This window comes from Podarcis tiliguerta, assembly GCF_965153285.1.
Source record: "Podarcis tiliguerta genome assembly, chromosome: 6".
In the NCBI taxonomy this organism is placed as follows: Eukaryota; Metazoa; Chordata; class Lepidosauria; order Squamata; family Lacertidae; genus Podarcis; species Podarcis tiliguerta.
This window is the reverse complement of record NC_139539.1, coordinates 54565866-54588189: the sequence shown is the minus strand read 5'-3', so window position 1 is coordinate 54588189 and position 22324 is coordinate 54565866. Positions and strand designations below refer to the sequence as shown.

The following is a 22324-nucleotide window of genomic DNA, read 5'->3' as shown; positions in this document are numbered from 1 at the left end:
CTTCTTAGACTTGAATTGGTTTTTAATAATGAATTATTTTTATTTATTTTTATTTTAAGTCACATTGAACTCAGTATATTTACAGATCACCTTTCGGCAATAATAAGTAAGAAGCAATGACCTTGCAGTTACTATGGCTTGTTTATTTTACTTCATTTTATTAATTTTTATACTGTCCTTCATCCATAAATCTCATAAACATAAAAACAACAAAAAATACATAATAAAAATAAGAACGCCCCCCCCCATACACAAGCTAATAACCCCTGCCTCTGCCTTAAGATTGTTCACACACACAAAAATCATATAGTATACAGTACTGCATTGGTGATTATTAAGAAAAGGTAAATGTTTCAAGTGGCAACTAAGTAAAAAAAAAAACAAGTGCAGTTCTATACATGTCAACTCAGAACAAAAGCCTATTGAGCTCAAATTACTCCCAGTTAAGTGTTAAAAGACTGCTACCTATGACTAACCCTGAACAAGTTGCCTGTCTATAATGTTCTAATTGAAACCATAAAATAAATTTGGATTAAACAAGTTGTGTGCTAATGAGAAGTTTTATCACACAAAGCACCTGCTAACTTGCAAAGTTTACCGCTATCAAAGACTACTACTATCCGAAGCAGCAACACTCAATTTAACTGAATCTTAAACAATTTACTGAATTAAACCTATTCAAACTTTGTTTTAAGGCCAAAATTGTTACATAGTAAACACCAGATTCATATGTTACTGTATTGTCAAAGATACAGTGTAACTAGTGTGGCATAGACTGCGAAACAGACATCTTCTATTGTTTTGTCCCTAATGTCCTGTTTGTAAGCTGCAGAAAGAGTGCCTCAGTAGTTCAACCTTGTGTCTGATCCTGCCAAACAACTCTTTACGCTTTTAATTAATCCCCTGTGCTGTGCAGATTTCAATTATCAAGATGTCTCCCCTGAAGTAGACACAGTAATGGGCAAGACCATAAGCAGAGCCTGTGTTTTGTTTGTTTACTAACGTCAATGAAACTTGCTCTCAAGTTTGGGTGATCAGGATGGAGTCACCATCTGACAGAGGGGGGGAGAAAGTTACTGCTACTTCCCTTTTCTGGTCTATCCCTACTTTGAAAGAGAGGAATGGTTGGATTCCGCCTTCAAATGCGGCACAAAAGCAGCCTTGGCTGCCAACGTTTATCACGCGGAAGCTCTACCTCGCTTGCCAAAAGGAGTCAACCCCTCTTTCCTCAAGCAAGGAGAGTACAGCTTGCCCGCCCCCAGACCCAAAAAAGGCTTGTGCTTTTGAGACCCGCCTCCCCCTTTCACAAAATAAAGAGCACTTAGCACCACCAGGCCCTTCGGCTCCCCCCACCCCACAAAAAACCCCACTTCAGTCGCCTCAAGTTAAAACGCGGCCCGACCCCACGCCCCCCTCCACATAAATCTCCCAACGCTACCACCCTATTGGCTAGCGCCAAAATCTCTGCCATCCCTATTGGCTTCCTCGCGACCGCGACACTCCCTCTCTCAGAAACCCCTACCCCTGGCAAGCGGGCATCCTGGCTGTGCTCCGCTTCGCCCCCCCACCCCGCCCCCACAGTTCGGTCCTCCCGGTTTGCCCCCCCCCCTCCCTCGACACGCACCGTATAGTAGGAGAGCAGCCCCGCGTTGTAGTCGAGCACGAACCAGCGGTACTGCCAGCCTTTCATCACGTTGGTCCATTTACTCAGCGGGCCTTCCATGATGGACGCCATCTTGGGAGCCGGTAAGATGCCAAGCGGCCCCGCTGAAGCGAACGCCGGTCGCGCGGGCGGGGCTGAGGGAGGAGGAGGAGCGGGGCGGGCTGGGGGGGGGGGAGAGGAGGAGAGAGGAGGGACGGAGAGAAAGAAAGAACGAGCGGGCGGGCGGGTGCGCGCGCACCGTCAGTGGGCTAGGCCTGACTGAGGCGGCGCGAGATTAAGAGGAGAGAGGCGACGGGCGCGGCAAGGGAAAAAAACACCACACACACACACACACAGAGCCTACGCTGCTAACGAGAGGGAGGAGATAAAGACTGAGGGGGCGTGACTTGTGTACTGAGGGACGCAAGGTGCAGGGAGGGGGGCCAAAAAGTAATAATCGTTAGGGGGCGCACGAGGGTTTTTGGAAAAGTCTTGGGGAAGTATTGTTGTTTAGTCGTTTAGACGTGTTGTTTAGACTCTTCGTGACCCCATGGACCAGAGCACGCCAGGCACTCCTGTCTTCCACTGCCTCCCGCAGTTTGGTCAAACTCATGTTGGTAGCTTCGAGAACACTGTCCAACCATGTCGTCCTCTGTCGTCCCCTTCTCCTTGTGCCCTCCATCTTTCCCAACATCAGGGTCTTTTCCAGGGAGTCTTCTCTTCTCATGAGGTGGCCAAAGTATTGGAGCCTCAGCTTCACGATCTGTCCTTCCAGTGAGCACTCAGGGCTGATTTTCTTCAGAATGGAGAGGTTTGATCTTCTTGCAGTCCATGGGACTCTCAAGAGTCTCCTCCAGCACCATAATTCAGAAGCATCAATTCTTCGGCGATCAGCCTTCTTTATGGTCCAGCTCTCACTTCCATACATCATGACTGAGAAAACCATAGCTTTAACTATACAAACCTTTGTCGGCAAGGTGGTGTCTCTGCTTTTTAAGATGCCGTCTTAAAGTATAGCAAAGCGTTTAAGGTTGCTGCCAGTATGGGCTTAAAAGTGCCGAAAGCTGCATTTCTGCTTGCACGCAGGTGACCTGGAAGAAAGCCTCGTTGAAACTCCTTTCGAGTGCATTCGGAGTTACAGAACTTCATTTGGGTGTCACTCAAAGTAAAGACGGTGCTTATTATCCTGTTCCCACTACAGATGTGGAATTCACTCAGCACTGACAAGTTTTCTCGGAACCCTGGAGCTGTAAAGGTATTTTGCAGACATTCTAGTTCTGATTGGATTGCCCTAATCTACTATGCTTTTCATTAGCAGGGACGTAGGAAGTGGGGGCGGGGGGCAGGCTGCCCCAGGTGCCATCATCAGTGACAAATTGTCAAGGAACAATTACTGCCCTACTAGGGCAGTTCATAATCACTGCCCTACTAGGCTGGTTTTTTAAAAAATGCCTGCTCTAAAGGTCTTATCTTACTACACTAGGGATTATATAGCTATATATGATATTTCATGCATATTAGTTAATATCTTGACCCTCCTCCACGAAAATAGCTGTTTACTTGGCCATTTTCCTATGTCATGAAGGCTGAAATTCCAATTCAGTGGAGCAGGGTCAAGCCTCCTAGCTGCCTGCTTTCCTATACAGCTAGTCCAACTGGTGGCTCTGGTTGTCTGTTTCCTTCTCCTTACTCTCAGTTGTGCCCTTGTAGAATTCAGCAGAGAGGAGGATGGAGACAAGCCTAGAAAAGTGCAAAGTTGGATTGGGGTATGTTCTTTACCATGAAGCAAACTGCATTTGAGCAATTTTGCAATCATGTTCGCTAAACAGGAAAGTAATGGTCAGAGTTCTTCTTGGCATGTGGCAATATGCTTCAGTATAGTGGTACATTGGGTTACATACACTTCAGGTTACATACGCTTCAGGTTACACACTCCTCTAACTTTAAAATTGTGCTTCAGGTTAAGAACTTTGCTTCAGGATAAGAACAGAAATTGGGCTCCGGCAGCGTGGCAGCAGCAGGAGGCCCCATTAGCTAAAGTGCTTCAGGTTAAGAACAGTTTCAGGTTAAGTACGGATCTCCAGAATGAATTAAGTACTTAACCCGAGGTACCACTGTACTACTGTTGATAGTTTTAAAGGAATTCCTTAAGGAATTCACATGATTTCTCAGACCTTTTGCTCAGTATTCCTGGGACTGCAGAGCTGGAATGGGGGGAAATCCCTATTAAAACTTTCTACTAACACCACTCCTCCACAGCCCGATCATATCCATATTTATATTAGAGGCCAAAACAACAAGGTTTTGTGGCATGTTAAAGACTGACAAATTTTATTATGGCATAAGCTTCCAACGCGGGTGGCGTTGTGGGATGCGGGTGGTGCTGTGGGTAAAACCTCAGCGCCTAGGACTTGCCGATCGCATGGTCAGCAGTTCGAATCCCCGCGGCGGGGTGAGCTCCCGTCTTTCGGTCCCAGCTCCTGCCCACATAGCAATTCAAAAGCACCCCTAAGTGCAAGTAGATAAATAGGTACCGCTTTATAGCGGGAAGGTAAACGGCGTTTCCGTGTGCTGTGCTGGTGCTGGCTCGCCAGAGCAGCTTCGTCACGCTGGCCACGTGACCTGGAAGTGTCTCCGGACAGCGCTGGCCCCCGGCCTCTTAAGTGAGATGGGCGCACAACCCTAGAGTCAGACACGACTGGCCCGTATGGGCAGGGGTACCTTTACCTTTAAGCTTCCATGCATTACGTGGTCAGAATACTTGAGAATATAAGCCATTTGTTCCTGTTTAACTTTAGGGTGACAATCCTGTGCACACTCAGTGATTGTTAATTCATCTCTGAGAAAGTTTGCAAAGGATCAGAATACATCTTTCCCCAATGCTAGAATAAAACATATTGTTTGGAAGCTATTTTGGAAATCGGTGACAATTAGTGCACACTAATTGGGAACTTATGGTGAAGGGGTGCTTATAAATGGAATTAATAATAATGAACATAATTTTTTTGTGAAATGATTAATCGGCTCCTAAGCATGCTCAATGGAATTAGGTGGTTTTTTAATATACTAAGGCTATAATCCTAAACTCATGCGACTTACCTCAGAGTAAACATGCATGAGATTGATCTGAACATTTATCATGACTGGAATTACTCTGGATTTATATAAATTAGAGAAATACAGTGAATAGTCACCAACTATAACAGGACTAGGAAACCTGATCCCCAGCCAGTATGACCAATGAGCAGCGATGATGGAAGTGGTAATTCAGAAAAATCTGGAGGTCCTCTGGTTAGCCACCTGTGTTTGGTTGCAATCTTGTTTAGAAATTACATGGTAGAGGGGTGATTCTGCATAGTCATATAAAGCTTGTGTCTGCTCTAATTCCTTTAGTTCAGAGATGACTGACCTGCGGCCCTGCACACATTGCTGGACTCCACCTACCCATCAGCCTTAATCAGCATGGCCAGTATTTGTGGATGATGGAAGTTACAGATCAGCAGCACCTGAAGGAACACAGTCTAGCTACTCCTGCTTAAAGTTGCAATCCTAGCTATGTCTACACAGAATTAAGTCCCACTGAATTAAATATGGCTTACTGCCAGGTAAGTGGAATTAGAACTGCGGCCATAGTTTCTAATCAACTTCCTGCTCTTGTAGATTACTCATGCCAGGCTTTGCAGCTTTACTCCTTTTTATGTGAGTGGGATATACACACACTGATAACTAGCTGAATATGTGGAGTAGAGACAGCAACAACGACAATGTAGTCAAATTGTGACAGCTCATGACCAGCTTTTTCTTTTCTTTTCTAGAATGCTGCAAACCACTTAGTTTATTTTCAAAAGGGAATCTAGTGTGGGAATGGTAACATTTCAGTTGGGATTGAGGCTATTTTGACTGAGATGAATACAGTATATTTACTTACAAAAACAAGATGAGCTATTATGATGTACTGAATTCTAAAAAGTTCTGCTTTATACGTTCTCAAATATATTTCAAATGGCAGAATGCTTACAATACTTTCAAAGAGTAGTCGAGTAAGAAGGCAATACACTTGCTGGGTGTGAATTGATCTGAATTAGATCCAGACACCTGTGTCTTCAGAATCCATTTCCTTTGAGACACTCCAGGGAGTTTCCGTGCTAGCGCAATTGCGTGGTCCCTTCTGATTGGTCCTTGTAGCTCAATTATTCATGGATTCTAACAAGTGGAAAAGACTCTTCTGTTCAGCATGATTATCAGTGTGGTGACTGTTGTGGTTGTAGATTAGGAGAAGTGGGACAATATTTCAGAGGGGGTGTTACTGTAGTCCTCTTAGTGCAGTTTAAAGAAGCCTCCTACCACTTTCAGAAGGCCAAGTTCCTATGAAACCGGTAATGCAGCTGATTTACTTAGGGACCTTCTTGATAGGACTGGTATTTGGGGAACAAACTGACAATGACAATGATGATAGCCCTTCTACTATGTTAGAGACACCACAGCATACAATAATAAAGGAGTATTTTAGGGAAGAGTTTGATGATGAAGGTAAGTGATGCTTTGCTGTTTCTCTGTTCTGGAAGGAAACCATTGACTTCTAAATCTTCTTTCATTTATGTAGCCTTACTCTAAAGAGTTGCATTCTTGTTTGATTTCATTTTTTTACTGTTTAATAATAAAATTGATTGATAAAACACTATGAAATATCTATTTTGTATGGTATCCCTTCTTCTAAACTATCAGTACTTTCAGTACCACTACAGAAAAAAAAATAAAGAATAGAAGCATGAAAGAGAAGACTGACCTTTTACAATTTCCTCCCAAGTTTAGGAAAACTAATAATTAAAGACAGTTGTCTTGCAAATATTGTGAGGCTGCTGTCCTGTTCTGCTGTCCTACCTGGCAATATGTCTCACTGAATTCAGTGGCCCTTACATCTGAGTAGACATGCATGGGATTTCATTTTGAGTGATGCATGGAAGGAACAGAGATAAACCAGTTGAACATGAGGAGTCAGTCCTGATGCATTTGGAATCCTAGAGCACAGCTAATTTATAAAAGGATGTATCCAAAGTTAATAGTTTCATCTGTTTAATTATGAAGAAAAGGTAACCCAGATAGAAATAGTTTTTACTGTCTGTTCTGAAACATTCAGAAGCAACTGATGTCCTGATATAGTATAGTGTGTTTCCCTGCATAAGAGACTGCACAGCTTTAAAATTTGTGTTATGTGTACTAATTTCAGTATCTTTCAATATCTCTTCTTAACAACTCCTAAGCAGACTGCAGTTTTATTTATAGTGCTGCTCTATATGGAGCTAAAGGCAAATGCATTCACAATACTAGGTTTCTGGGTTTGGTTAATAGTTTGATTCTGGTTAATCATTCTTGGAGGTTTTTAGTGCTGCTTGCTAGGAAGCGAGAGTATATTACATGTCCTCATCTACCTCCCATACAATTTCCTCCCTTCTTCCAATTTCTTATTTCTATCCCATGGGAAGATCAGTACAGGTGTTATTATTTTTTATTGTGCCTGTTTGTACCCTTTTTAGAAGACATACTAAATGACGCCAGTCTTGTACTGAAAGTCCATTACAAAATGGCTTGAAAATTAATTGAATTTGGTTTATATTACATTTGTTTGAATTTTGAGCCCTATGTTCAGTGTTATAAACATGACATAAACTAGGCAAATCACAAACATGATTCAACATGTAGCGAGTGGTCTCTTGGGATCATTGAGCAGTTTTCTCTAGCTCCAGATGGAGTTAAATATAGGCTTTTGTGATATTCAGCTAAGGATTCTTGAGTAAAATACTTTTTGTAGGGTTGTTTTTAACAAAATGTAATTCAAGATATATCAAGAATGCCATTTTAGGTTTGCTGCCAGGTTTTGTGCCTATGATGAAGGTTGCATCACTTGAATGATCTTTAAGAAAGACATAGGTGCTCTAGTATGAGTGCTCTAGTATTATTCCTTGTCAGTGGCCACATTCAAATATCACTCTAAACCACAGTATAGTATGATGAGACTGAGCAATGGTTTGCCTCTGATACATATGCTCTTTCCCTCCCTTTTCTTCCTCTGGCACAGTAGCACAAGGGGAAGTTCAGAATCTGTTTGCTTCTGCTTTTGCTTAACCACAGCTTGTTGTGTTATGCAGATTGAAAAAATGTGGTTAATGTCTAGTTTTGTTGGTTTAAAACAACTCGCCTTCAAACTATGAAGTTATTTTGTTGGTTTAAACAAACCATAGTTAACATTGACCACAGTTCAGGGTTTGGATTAAATATCAAGAAAATTACTGCTTGTTATATGGCTGTTAAGCCCATGTGTAATGCAGCCATGAGTTAATTTGCATCGTACTGTACAGTGGTACCTCGGGTTAAGAACTTAATTCGTTCTGGAGGTCCGTTCTTAACCTGAAACTGTTCTTAACCTAAAGCACCACTTTAGCTAATGGGGCTTCCTGCTGCTACCGCGCTGCCGCTGCACAATTTCTGTTCTCATCCTGAAGCAAAGTTCTTAACCGAATGTACTATTTCTTGGTTAGAGGAGTCTGTAACCTGAAGCGTCTGTAACCCGAGGTACCACTGTATGTCCTAAAATATTCATTCTATTTTACACAATGTGAAATAATTGTTGCATGTTATTGTTTTGCTATACCTCATTGCTACTTCTTTCACTTTTACAGATGAATGGGAGAAACGGTGGGTTCAATCTAAACATAGATCTGATTATGGTAAATTTCGTGTTGCATCAGGAAGGTTTTATGGAGATAGAGAAAAAGATAAAGGTAAAATAATGCATTCTCCCATCCCCCAGGTTGTGAAAAATGAGATTTGTGACTGAATGCATGCCTTCATTCACTTTTATTCCATTATTGACACAATATTGGCTAGTATCAAAAACATCTACATAACTGTCATTGTTTCCTAGTGATGGGCTAGAGAGTAGAGCTTCTGCATCTGAGCAAATTTGTATGGGTGCAGATAGATCCTACAAGTAAAGTGATCCCACACATTTAGCTCTTTAAAAGTCAAACCAGCACTTTAAATTGAGCCCATAAATAAACAGTCAGCCAATGTAATTGGTGTAGAATAAGTGTAACATGATCCAATATGCCCAAATCACATGAGATCCTGGTGGCTACGTTCTATACCAGTTGGATTTTCTGAGCCACATGTAAAGGCAGATCTATAGAGAGAGCATTACAGTGGCCTAGTCTGGATGCAACCAGTGAGTGTGTTACTTTTTTCCTAAGATAGGGTCAAGCTAAAATGACAAAAGGCACTCCTAGCCACCTGTGCTAGTAAATATAATAAATTGGATCCCTGTAGATTTAAGGCAGGAGTGGGGAACTGGATCTGACCAGTAGGAGGCTACCCACCAGTTGTTTCCCTGACATTGTTAAAAGAAGAAGCTGATCAGTAGTTAGAGCAACCACTTTTGAAGAAGCTCTTTCAGTGACTGTCAGCTGATTGGAGCTGGAAGCATGCCTTCAAAGAGACTGTTGATTGGTGGTTATAGGGAGTCCCTTCAAAGTCTCTGCAGAGGGAAAAATGTTCCTAAAAACAGCATTTCCCCCTCTACGTATAAAGTGACATGGGTTTAAAGCACTTCTTCCAGTGCTCTGAATTCAGACTGCTTCCTCTGGGGGGATGGGAAGCATGCTATTGCAGCGAATCCCAGCTGATTGTTGGGACTGACTGCACTTTGAAGCTCCAATGATCAGCTGATTGTCAGCTGCACAGGGCTTTCTGTTCAAGCACCAACAATCAGTGGTTATAGGTGCTTGAACTTTTGTTTTCCCTTTTCCCAGACATCTCCATTTTCTCTTTGTCTATTTCCCAATCGATGTACAGGCTCTGTAAATTGTTTCTTGACTAATATTTATGCAAGTTTCTAACTTCCCAGAGTAATCAACAATGGTATTTTGTATATTGGTGGTTTCTGCTCTTGTTAACAGTATAACTGGCAAGAGGTTATTTAATATTCGTATCCTACATAATGCCAGACAGTCTTTGCGGTTATATTTTTATAACCACAGTAAGGACAGGATTTTGTGAAAGTACAATAAGTCTTCTAAACCATAGTTCTAGATCTTTAATTTAATTTTACAGGTCTGAAGGCAACTGAAGACACTAAGTATTATGCAGTGTCAGCAAGGTTTCCGCCCTTCAACAATGAAGGTCAGACGTTAGTGCTTCAGTATACAGTAAAATATGACCAACATGTCGATTGTGGTGGTGCCTATGTTAAACTTTATTCTGCAGACCTGGTTCAAGAGGTTATGAATGAAGATTCTGAATATTATATTATGTTTGGTAAGTTCTCAACATGTCTTATTAGTCAGCAGTCAAAGCATATCCATTTTTACAGTGCAAGCCAAGAGAGAATTGGGCTTAGCACTATAAGGAAATTTCTGTTTTCATATTTTTTGAGTCTGCATCACTGTATATATCAGTGAGAATCAGTGGTTGCACACAATGCTGTGCCATGACTTATGGTTTAGTCAACTATCTGGTGCAGAAAGCTCAAGAGCGCCTACCATACACTTCTGGTAGTCAAGTGAGGAAACACACAACAGAGCAGTTGGCTTATCATTACACTTGAATCAGCTCTTGTAGTTTGTTTTTCTCCAGAAAACCAAAATCTGAAGCCAAGTTCTTGACTTCCCAAACATTGTTTATTTGGAGAGAAAAACCACAAGAATTGGTTTGGGGAGAATGTTAAGCTCAATGGTTTGTTTCCCCACTCAACTAAGGAAGAAGCAGAGTGGGAGCACATGGGATGCATGCACCAGCATGCACCTTGTGCACTGGTTAGCTTACTAAACCATAATTAATGGCTCAGTATTATGGGCAAACAATGGGACGCGGCTGGCGCTATGGGTTAAACCACAAAGCCTAGGACCTGCCGATCGAAAGGTCGGCGGTTCGAATCCCCGCGGCGGGGTGAGCTCCCGTCGTTTGGTCCCAGCTCCTGCCTACCTAGCAGTTCGAAAGCACCCCCGGGTGCAAGTAGATAAATAGGGACCGCTTTCTAGCGGGAAGGTAAACGGCGTTTCCGTGTGCTGCGCTGGTGCTGGCTCGCCAGATGCAGCTTAGTCACGCTGGCCACGTGACCTGGAGGTGTCTTCGGACAGTGCTGGCTCCCGGCCTCTTGAGCGAGTTGAGCGCGCAACTCTAGAGTCAGTCACGACTGGCCCTGATGGGCAGGGGTACCTTTACCTTTATTATGGGCAAACACAGCCAGTTTTTGCTTCCTTATGTTTTGCGAAGTATATTCAATGAGCTGACGACAAGGTTGCTGGATCAGGGTGAAGTCTTCCAGGGAGCTTACAAGCAGGGCATGAAGACAACAGCTCAACTCCGCTGCCCCATTGTATGGTGCCAACACTTGATACTGTCTCTGAAGATTGAATTTAGCTATACAGATACACAGCAATAGACCATGAACACACATCTGAACTTTTTAAAAGCTACTGAAAGTAGTAGCTATCAACCCTTTTGACATTTTTTTTTTTAAACTTACTGGCAATCAATGTGTCTAACACTTTGCTTATTACTTACAATTTTTGAAAACCGCTCTGTCATCTCCCATGTATGTTGTAGTGGGGTTAAAATGGTTTTAAAATATTAAAATGTTGGTTGCAAGGGACAGGAAGTAAGTAAGTCACCTTCCACGTTTGAAGAAGAAGAAAGTACTATTAACAGCAATTTCTAAATCAGTGTTCAAACTATCATTGACATATTTGTGCAGGTGGAATTCTGATCCAAGTCAATTGGGTTTTTAGAGCACTGTTGTTTTCTCCTAGGTCCAGATATATGTGGAGAAGACAAAAAGATAGTGCAGGTTATCTTCAACTATAAAGATGATTATTACTTGATCAAAAAAAACATCACATGTGAGGTATGATCAGTATTTTTTTTGGTATTTGAGAAGCATTGTTGATTTCTAATCTTTGCTGCTAGTTTTCCTCTACTAATCGTATTTTTTGTATCTTTCTGTCTTGCTGAAATTCTACTTTCCACGCACAAGCAACAGTGAAAAACCCATAACTGAAGTCTGGGTCAAGTAGTGTTTTTGGAATTAATACTAACGTATATTAGAATTATGTTAGCGAGTAAGGGATAGTTTAACCATAGTTTAATGTTAATGAAAAGTGCTAGTGCATACTGCTGAAAAAGTCCTCAATTAATTCACCACAACTCATTCACTGCTGCTCCTGACCACACTGCACCAGGACCAACAAGCTACAAGCATTGGCATGTTATGTCATCTGAATCAAGATTGTACTTTGTTTGGAGAGAACATGAGCAGCAGGTTTGTTTCAGGGAAATAAACTACAAGTCTGGATTTCACATTCCATTTCTTTTGTTGATATGTATTGTTACTGGGACCATGCAAACATGCTGGAGCTTTGTTCTGCTTTGTTGTTCCCTGGACCTTTTAGCTAAGTGTGGTGCAGCAACTAAGCCAAAGTTTTGCTTAATGTGTCCTCTGAACCCAGGTGCATGGTTAAGCTCTTCTCCTTAACCACAAGCTGTAGCCAAGAACAAACTTTGGCTGATGGGCACCAATCATTATGGTTGCCACTCTTGCACCCTAGGCACCATTTACTTTTGACACACAACCCAAGAAGCTCTCATCACCCAATAATAAGTACCATGGCATGTCCTCAATTTTCTGGCCTCCAAACTCTTCAAGCAGTGATTGAGTAGATAATCAGTATGCCAATTTTTTTAATTTAGTTTATATTCTGTTGCAACATTTAACACGAAAAACCAGCAGTCAGTTTGGAATATGAGAAAAGAACTCTCTACTTATGTAATAATCTTAATTATTTTTCTTTTTCGAGACCGATGACTTTACCCATCTCTACACTTTGATACTACGTCCAGATTTAACATATGAAGTGAAAGTTGATAATTATGTTGCTGAGGCTGGCCATCTAGAAGAAGACTGGGACTTCCTTCCTCCAAGGAAGATAGTTGATCATGAAATGGCAAAACCTGACTACTGGGATGAAAGGGAGCTTATTGAAGATCCCATGGACAAGAAACCAGATGTAAAGTTTCAGTATCATGGTTTCTCTTTCTATATAAATATATATGTACATTAAAACTGTCTACTTCCCCAGTTACATTCTGTCCACTGACCATCTCTTGTAGTCTCTGTTGAAGTCAGTGGGTGTTGCGGCTGTGCTTATAATTCTGTGATTTGCTCCAACTACAGTCTGATATCCATCATTCCCTTTTTATTATCATTGTCTTAAATAAAATGCTTACTTCAGTCAATTTCACAATGGTAGCTAATTATTACTTCCATTTAGCAAATGGAGGAGCTGAGGCAATATATGATCATTTACTTTCCTGGGGCTGAGTTGGGTTAAACTCTAAAATCAATTCTGCATCTCAGTGGCATTTGTCTTCGCCTTTACAGACAAATGTCTGCACCCATGCATTCTTTATACACAAAGCAGCATATGTCACTTTTGCCAGGACTTCTTACTTGACCTGACCAGATGAGGGCATAGATGGCAAATACCCAAGTCTTATAGATAGTTCCCCATTCTGGACTCAAAGCCCAGCACCCCAAGCCCACAGATAAGGATAACAGCAAAACAAGCCAATTAACTTATATCAAAGGAATTGAGTATGAACATACATGAGCTCATTGTTACATCAACTACCAATTAATTGTGGGGTTATATTGACTACCAAGATGGTGTTTGCAGTGCTTCCAGAACAGTTCACCTTTGGTTCAACACAAAGTTCAATACAGTATATGTCCATGGGATTAATACAAACAAATTTCCATGCCTGGTAGTAGTTGCAGTGAATTTTGTTGAATGCCACAGAACCTAAAAGCTTGTTAAGTGTGGTAACATATGAAATGCTAAATGATAACAGAAAACAATATAATAACCAATACTTATTTTTATGTATTTATTTACATATATATTTTGCTACTCTTCCAACACGGAACTCAACTTACTAATCGGTCAATGTGATATTAAATGAGCAAGCATTTTAATAAACTGTCAGGATTATCTTGCTGCTAAAATAGATGTTTGAGAAAACAATCTTTATTGATCATCTGAATGCATACTGTTTTAGGATTGGGATCAGCCAGAAAGAATTCCTGACCCGAATGTCACGAAGCCAGATGACTGGGATGAAGAAATGGATGGAGAGTGGGCACCACCATCGGTTCCAAACCCGGAGTACAGAGTAAGCTTGGTATAGGTCTGCATAATAATAAATGCAGAGACTTAGATGGTAAACATTAGGGGTCGTATACTCAGAGTTGTTGTTGTTGTTGTTTAGTCGTGTCCGACTCTTCGTGACCCCATGGACCAGAGCACGCCAGGCACTTCTGTCTTCCACTGCCTCCCGCAGTTTGGTCAAACTCATGCTGGTAGCTTCAAGAACACTATCCAACCATCTCGTCCTCTGTCGTCCCCTTCTCCTTGTGATACTCAGAGTAGACCCATTTAAATGGATAGATTTATGTTGGTCAATTCCATTGAATTCAGTAAGTCTCTGAGTACAACTTAGTCCAGGAATTATCTACCTGGTGCCAAGTTTGTGTCCCTTGGGCATCTTTGGTTTTGTTTTCAAAAAATAGGCATTTCCTTTACCCATGGAGGAACTTTTCTAAAGGGTGGGGTTTCTCAGTAATATTCTGTGTTGAGAGAGATGTATTTTTTTTGGGGGGGGGGGGGAGTCACACATATGGCATTTGTGTGAGGTCCAGGGGTGAGGGAGCAGCAGTGACTGCACTCTCTAATCTTGTCTTATGCCATACCCCCATAGCAGCCATTTTGTAACAGGCACCCACAGCACTTCCTCAGAATTCAAAGTGTGCCCACTGGTCCAAAAAGTTACCATGCTTAAACCTGAGGCATTTTATCTTACTACCTACTCTCCTGTTCAGTCTTCCTGAATCTACCTTCATCTGGCTTTGTCTGTATTTCTCAAGTCCCCCATCCTTAAATGCCATCTCTTGAACCAGTATCTCCCTTCAAGCAGCTATATCCCATCACTTACTAAGTCCTCAGCTAGGTACTGCTTTCTCCGTTTTTCTTGCTGCTCTCTTTTTGACCCACTGGTTTGGATTCCTCTTTCTCTTTCTCTCTCTTTCTTTACCACTTCCAAGTAGTTGCTGTTTCCAGTCTGCTTTTCCTACTCTCTACTGACTACTCTCTACTGAAATCATTGTCTATGCTTTTCTTCCATTACCACGATTGTCACATGGTATTTTTAAGTCCTTGCAGAACTTTTCCCCACCTTATATTATTAGTTTCAAACCTTTAGTTTTGCAACTTTTAGTTTTGCAGCTCGAATCTGTGGTTGTGTCTCCACCTTCACTTCTCTTTCCAACACTTCTTGCTTTCTCCATTCTATTCACAACTCATCAGCTCCCCCCCCTCCTGTTTCCATTCCTGTCCCCTTCTCCCACTTGTATTCAGGGGCCTGTGGAGGGGGCGGTTCGCCCTGGGTGCCACTCGGGTGTGTGTGACAAGATGGCCCCTCCCCCCCAGCTGTAGAGCAGCCGAGGGCGCACACAGTCTGTATGAACGCCACTCGTGCGGTGTCCATATGGGCTGCACCATGGGCATCCGTATGGGCTGCCTCTTGCACAGCGGCCGTATGGGCTGCTGCCACGCATGTGCGGCATCCCATACAGGATGCTGCACATGCACACTCAGTACGGGCTGCCCCCCCCCCCCCGTGTGCCGGAGAGGGTTCCTCCGCCACTGCTTGTATTATCTTCAGATTAAGACAGGAGTGAGGAACCTGTAGCTCTCCAGTTGTTGCTAGACTCCAACTCCCATAAGCCCCAGCCAACACAGTATGGAAGGGATGTTGAGAAGTGGGAAACCAACAACATATGGGCGGCTACTTCCCCATCCTAGTGAAATCATTGTTAAAGTACAAGTCAATGGTATATAATTGGTTTTACTTATTGAAAAATAAAGCTTCTCTTGGCATTATCACTATGAAAGGCCCACACTCAAAACTGTAAATAATGTGTCAGTACATATTTAGCAAATGATGATAATACATTCCATATTATTATTTTTCTTTCACTAGACTTAGCCAAGATTTATTTTGATTAAATTGGGTTTGGGAGGAAATAAACTTCAAGCTTGTCTCAATTGTTCTTTTTTAGGGAATTTGGAAGCCCCGTATAATCAAAAATCCCAATTATAATGGCATATGGGTTCAGCCATTAGTTGATAATCCAGAATACACACCTGATCCTAATCTTTACAAGTATTTCAACATCAGTGTCATTGGTTTAGAAATTTTACAGGTATGTATTTTATAGAGTTTTCAGAAATAATTCCTTAACTGGAAAGATAATTCTTATTACAGAGTCTAGTTGTATTCTGTACCATTATGAGGGAAAAGGTGTCCAATTTTCTAATTTGAATCATTCACAGGAGAAAAATAGCATTAGCAGCCTATTCATTTTGAAAATATGATATACAGTGGTATCTTGGTTTACAAACTTAATCAGTTCTGGAAGTCCGTTCTTAAACCAAAACCATTCTTAAACCAAGGTGCACTTTCGCTAATGAGGCCTCCTGACGCTGGTGCACTTCTACCGTTCGGATTCCATTCTTAGACCGAGGTAAAGTTCACAAACTGGGACGCTACTTCCAGTTTTGCGGAGTTCATAAACCGAATCGTTCTTAAACAGGACTGTTCTTAAATTGAGGTACCACTGTATTGTGTTTTCCATTTGCAGCATTTGCAATTAATTCAAACGGCTGCATGGTCATCTATAGAATCTGCTTCAGTGGTGATCTTCACACCATGTACTCTGGAGTAGGATTATTGTGGAGTAGATAATTTGAGAAGAATGGCCTCTGAGATTAGAAGATTATGATATAGCTGGATTGATTGGATGACAAACCTGTGTACTGGCTTTGAGTATGAATGCAGTGTTAATTCTGAATTTATTAGAATAGGTGCATGCTAAATTGGTAGACACAGTGGAACTTACTTTTGACTTACATGTATATTGTTGAAATGTGGGGCTTTTAATGCAAAGCCTATGACATCTGCAATCTGAGAATCATTTTTCATTACAGTGGTACCTCTGGTTACGAACTTAATTTGTTCTGGAGGTTCATTCTTAACCTGAAACTGTTCTTAACCTGAGGTACCACTTTAGCTAATGGGGCCTCCCGCTGCCACAGCCGCGCAATTTCTGTTCTCATCCTGAGGTAAAGTTCTTAACCCGAGGTACTACTTCTGGGTTAGCGGAGTCTGTAACCTGAAGTGTTTGTAACCCAAGGTGTTTGTAACCCGAGGTACCACTGTAAAAGGCTCCAGATACCGTAACTAGATACATAGGTAAGCCTTCCTGATACAGAGAAATAGAAGCATTTTGAATCTGGCTTCTAGTCTTCAGAAAACGAGACAGTTTCCTAAAGAAGAAATGGGGGCAATCACCTAATTCCGTACCCTTTGCATGTCATGGTTGAATTCCAACCCATTTTACCTAGTCCATGGCAAACAGAAATTGAAATTTTTTTTAATCAAAATTCTACAGAATGAAAACATAAATACAGTAGATTAAATATAAACTTAATATAGATACGAAGCAAAAGCTTTGGGACTGTATATATTTGCTTCCATCACAAAATGTTGAATTTCTGGTTGAAGGAATTGGTTACTATGTTATGCATGTGTGAGCTAGGAAGTTTTCCTCAAAATAACAATGAAATATTATATATCACGCTGCCATTTTCTATTGCTTGTTCATATTTTATATTATTTTAGTATACAGAAGGAAATAAATTATTTTAAATAAATAGATAGCCACTGAATACAGGGTTGAGAAGAAAATAATGCAGCTTTGTACAGTCTCACTTCCAGAAACCATGTATCACCCATTCTTGCAGCATTCTATTGTAGCTATAAGGCAGGACTCACATAACCAGCCCCGTCAGCAGAAGCCCTGCACAAGGACTTCAACTTGCGCAACGGGGTTCCCTCCTCCTCTCCCTGTCAGCCCCTTAAAATTGGATGGAAGGAGGTGAGGAGGAAAACCCCCAGAACAGCATGTGGTGGGAGAAGAGAGGAGCTTGCTCCGTCTCACATTTAATTCCACCCGTAGGTTTTGGGTTTTTTTGCATCACCTTTAATAATTTTATCCAATGTTACACCAAATTTATATTGTGAGCTTTTTCTGGTGAAGCCAGGCTGCACCATTCTTGATGGTGTCAAATTCAGGAAACGGTCATAACTCCATTACCTAATAATAAGTGTCACTGAATTCAATAGGTCTTACTTCTGAGTACACATTGTTGGACTTCCATTATCATATATGGCTCACAAATCTAGCTAGATTGTGTTTACTTCAGTAACTCATTTTTCCCTTCTACCTTTTTCATTCCAACAGGGAAAGTCTGGCACAATCTTTGACAATTTTCTTATCACAAATGATGAACAATATGCTGAAGATGCTGGGAATGAAATGTGGGGTCCCACATTTGTAAGTAACGTAATCACCATACAAGAGTGGCTTCATTGAGATAGTGCAGAAGGGCTTCTGCTAGTATACCTGCACAGCTCCAGGTGTCCAGGCATTTGTATAATTACCATAAGAGCCCTGAACCCTGCAGCAGTCTTGCCACTACATTCTGCACTACCTGGTTCTAGACCAGGCCCAAGGACTTCCCCACATAGAGTATACTGCAGTTATCAAGTCTTGAGGTTACTTATGCATGGACTACGGTTATCACGATCCAGTTATGGACATAGCTGGTGTACCAGACAAAGTTGGTGAAAGGCATTCCCAGCACAGGTCACTTGGACCTTTAACCACAGAGTTGTATCCAGGAATACCAGTACCTGGTTCTGATTGCCTTATGAAGCACCTGAGCCCTACAGCATTGGCAGAATAATCCTCCTGTGAATTGATCCAGGCTGTTGGTTGCTGTCATCATTAGCTCACAAGAGAATTCCTCTAGCAATACAGTAAGGCTCAGATGCTTCATAAGGTAAAACAGGACCAGGATTCAATGGGGTATCTTTGCTGGTCTGAGGTACACCATCCTTGGGCCTGAAGGACTACGGAAAAAGTGGGTGAACAGGAGGTAAGTTGTAAAGCAAGCATAATTTATGAGGGTACACAATATCCCATTACTATTCAAGAAATATGCCAAGTTCCTTATAGTCTGATCCTTACACATATCTGCTTGATACTATATCTTGTTAAGTTCAGTCAGTCTTGTTCGAACAAGCTGTAATCCTGTGCACCCTTACCTAGAAGTAAATCTTGTTGAACATAGTAGGATTTACTTCTGTGTAAACATGCATAGAATTATTAGACTGCACATCCTGCAGAGTTTAGTTGACCATAACGAGCACTAACAGGATTCATAAAATCAATACAGTACTATATCTACTGTACATAATATTTTTATACATAGAAGTAGCCAGCAAAGAACTGTAGAAATGCATGCTTCCATTATTACAGTGTAAGAAACAAAACTGATGTAGTTCCAGACATATTAAGATCTGCTTGAAAAGCACAAGCTTTAGGTGTTAAAGGAAGCTAGTTAAATTCTTTAAAAATTATGAAGAACTCACTGAAAACTAAGGAATAAATCTACAAATCTAGCTGTACAGATTGCACAAAAATAACAAAAAGTCCAGCAATGTATGTACAACACTAAAGAAAGTGACAAAAATATCTGAGGGTGGGAATGTTTTCAGTGTTGCATCACGTCTGATTATTAGGAATTTTCATCGTGACTTTAGATTGGGGGAAAATACCTTCAGAGTTAAGGCTTGAACCTACATTTTCAGTTTGAGGCCCTCTTTCTCACTGACTCTTTGCCAAGAAGGAAAGGGAGGCAGATTTCAAAAACAAATCTCTTATGGAAACTTATAGAAGTAAATGTCTGCATTTCACATTCTGGCTGTGACATTCACATTTTTAAAAAATTGACTCGAGGTAATGTATTCCTATAACCTTCATTTGGTCTTAGCACATGGAATACTATTGAATAAGTTATTTGCAGCTTATTTATATTAATATTTCACATGGTTTTTCGTCTTGCCAACATGCTTTACAATTCTTGTTTGAATAAACAGGAGAGAGAATGGAAGAGAAGACAGGGACAAGATGTTGTGTATAAAAAGATTAATGAAGACGAGGAACCGAAAGGAAAAGAAGGCAAGAAAGAAAAAAGGAAGAAAAAAGATCGCAATGTTAAAGATGAGCTCTAATCAACCAAATTTTATTGCATGGTTACTGTAACTCATGGTGGAATTTTTTTCAACTTCTAAATATTGTATTTATTTTCTAAATATCTGTTACTGAAACTGAAATGCAGTGGCAGTAAAAAGTTCTGACAACAATTGTTATGCTAATAAGTGTGGGTAATGGTGGTACAAGCAAAATGGTTGGGTCTCTTATTTAATTTAATTATTATGGAGGGGACGTCGACACATACAGAGACACATAGATGGATGCAACTCATGTACTGTGGAGATGTAGAAAATAGCAAAGAACCACTGGCTCAGTCAGAGGTCATATTCCTTGATACCTAAACTAGGGATAGATTGAAATGTCTATAACAGTTTACTACATCATTTGCAGGTGGCAATTTGATTGCTGAAATGGTTTTACAGGGAAGGAATTCCCATTGTGGTTGTGGGTGGCTGCTCAGCTTTCTAAAATAACTTTTTAAAACTCCCCAACTTTTAGAAATTAAGCAAAATGGAAGCAAAGAAGGCCCGTTCTCATGGTAAGTTGATCCTCTATAACTACCCACCCCAAGTTAGCTAATTGTATTGAAGTGCCCCTTCTCTTCTTTTGGTTACAGGTTTCCCCTGACATCGCTTTTTTCTCCCTCCCCCCAAAGTCAGACATATTGTAAAACAAATGGAGACTAGCTTTGCTGTAAACTAGGAGTGTTGCATGGGCTGCTTTTTCCCACTTTCTCATTCATACATCTCCCCTGCCCTTCAGTGGGTTCTGTAATTATACTGTAGCATTGCTTCTGCATAAAGGAGACAGTGATATCCAACAGTTGAAACAAAATTCTGGCTGAAACTCTGCCCCTTTAAATCTCTACCTAACCTCTATTTTATACATGTTTTGGGTAGACAAGCTTAAAACATGCAGGTCTGCAGTTGTCAGGTATAAGTGGCACCTCACATGACCATCATAGTGATTCAACCATATACCATTATACTAATTCAACTACAACTTACAGCTGAGAATTCACATGTGCACCTCTTACACACTATGAGGTTCCTGAACTATTGTGAATCGTTCCATTCTTTATAAGTTCCCACCACAAATGCACATGGAAGCATTATGTAGTCATATGGCACAACACTAAGAGGAGAGATAGTTGCCTGGATTTCCACCCAATATATTTCGAGTATGTAACTTTCCACTATCAATGTATAGCATAAGTAGGCAGTGACCACTGGACTGTGTAGGGTTCCTAGGTCACAGAAGCATGCCCAAGTTGTTCCTGTCTTCTGCCCATCCTCCTCCCTTAAAAAGATACTATGGTACATTGTACTTAACAAAACAGAAAGGACTTATGTTGGTTCAGAAGGGCTTCCTTCTCTCACAGTTGCTTCACTGCTCTGAGAAAAGTTACGTTGCCTCCACCTGTTCTGGTTCTCCCCGTCCTTACCCTTTGCAAAGAAAGATTGGACACTTAAGCATTGAAGTTTTTTAATACTTAAATCATGCCTGGCGTGCTCTGGTCCATGGGGTCACAGAGTCGGACACGACTAAACGACTAAACAACAACAAGGCACTTACGTGCTAAGTGCAGATTCATACTACAATAACTATATTGCATGGGGATTGAAATGCAGGATTGCAGCTTTAATTAGTTAAAGGTGCCACAGGCCTTAACAAAGGACCCCATAAATTTCCAGACCTATGGGAAAATATTCTACCCTCTCCCCACTTACTCACTTCTTTATCTTTTCCCAAGAATGTGGAATAAGGTATAGAGATACTAAGTGCACTAGGACCTGAGACACCAGGGTTAAAATCACCACTTGGCCATTAAAAACACACTGTGTGACTTTGGGCCAGTCACTGTCAGACTAACCTACCTCACAGGGTGGTTGTGAGGATAACATGGGGAAATGAATGAATGCATGCCACCTTGAGCTCCTTGGAGGAAAGGTGGAATGGATATAAATGCAATACTGATAAATAAGGAATAATCATAATAAAAAGTCTACATCCAGCCTGCCTGTCCCTGATTTTGAATTGGAGGGTTGGGGTCAGGTCTTGAATCATGAAAATAAACCCAATTCAGAAATCAAAGAAAAAATAATCTGGGATACAACCAGGATAGTCAGGCCTATGAACATTGGACCTCACATGTTAGGTCCTTGCCTGGGTGAGGTGTGCAGGTAGTGGCAATCCATGCTCCCATACTAATATATAGGCTCTGCATACTGAGTTATCATCTGAACTATCCCAGGCACTCCTCTACTTTTTGTACTAGCATTTTAGGTTTGCCAAAGTGTTTATAGTCTCTTTAGCCTCACAGCAACCTTGTAAAGTAGATCACAGAGTCTGCTTAATCAAATGCATCCTTCTTGGTAATCCACGAAAGCTTATGCAATAATACATTTGCTAGGCCTTAAAATGCAATTGGACAGTTGTTTCGTTGTTTCTGT

At 41.2% G+C, this 22324-nt stretch overlaps 2 protein-coding genes across 5 annotated transcripts in view; one reads left to right on the top strand and one right to left on the bottom strand.

Moving 5' to 3' along the window:
- OSBPL9 (oxysterol binding protein like 9) overlaps positions 1 to 2055 on the bottom strand; it is a 60001-nt gene extending 57946 nt beyond the window's left edge. The window contains exon 1 of one of the 4 annotated variants that reach the window (XM_083447917.1): positions 1625 to 2055. In XM_083447917.1, the coding sequence (XP_083304043.1) occupies positions 1625 to 1735 (111 nt within the window). In that variant the 5' untranslated portion in view covers positions 1736 to 2055. The remainder of the gene's footprint in view (positions 1 to 1624) is intronic. The other 3 variants (XM_083447918.1, XM_083447915.1, XM_083447919.1) reach the window with 3 other exon arrangements.
- Positions 2056 to 5915: 3860 nt separating this feature from the next.
- Positions 5916 to 21885, top strand: LOC310680866 (calreticulin-like). Its single transcript, XM_083447929.1, has 9 exons — positions 5916 to 6172; positions 8320 to 8421; positions 9749 to 9952; positions 11446 to 11540; positions 12490 to 12699; positions 13751 to 13864; positions 15810 to 15953; positions 18054 to 18146; positions 19754 to 21885. Exons 1-9 carry the CDS (start codon positions 6010 to 6012, stop codon positions 19886 to 19888), a joined length of 1260 nt encoding a protein of 419 aa, XP_083304055.1. The 5' UTR covers positions 5916 to 6009; the 3' UTR covers positions 19889 to 21885.
- The last annotated feature ends 439 nt before the right edge of the window (positions 21886 to 22324 follow it).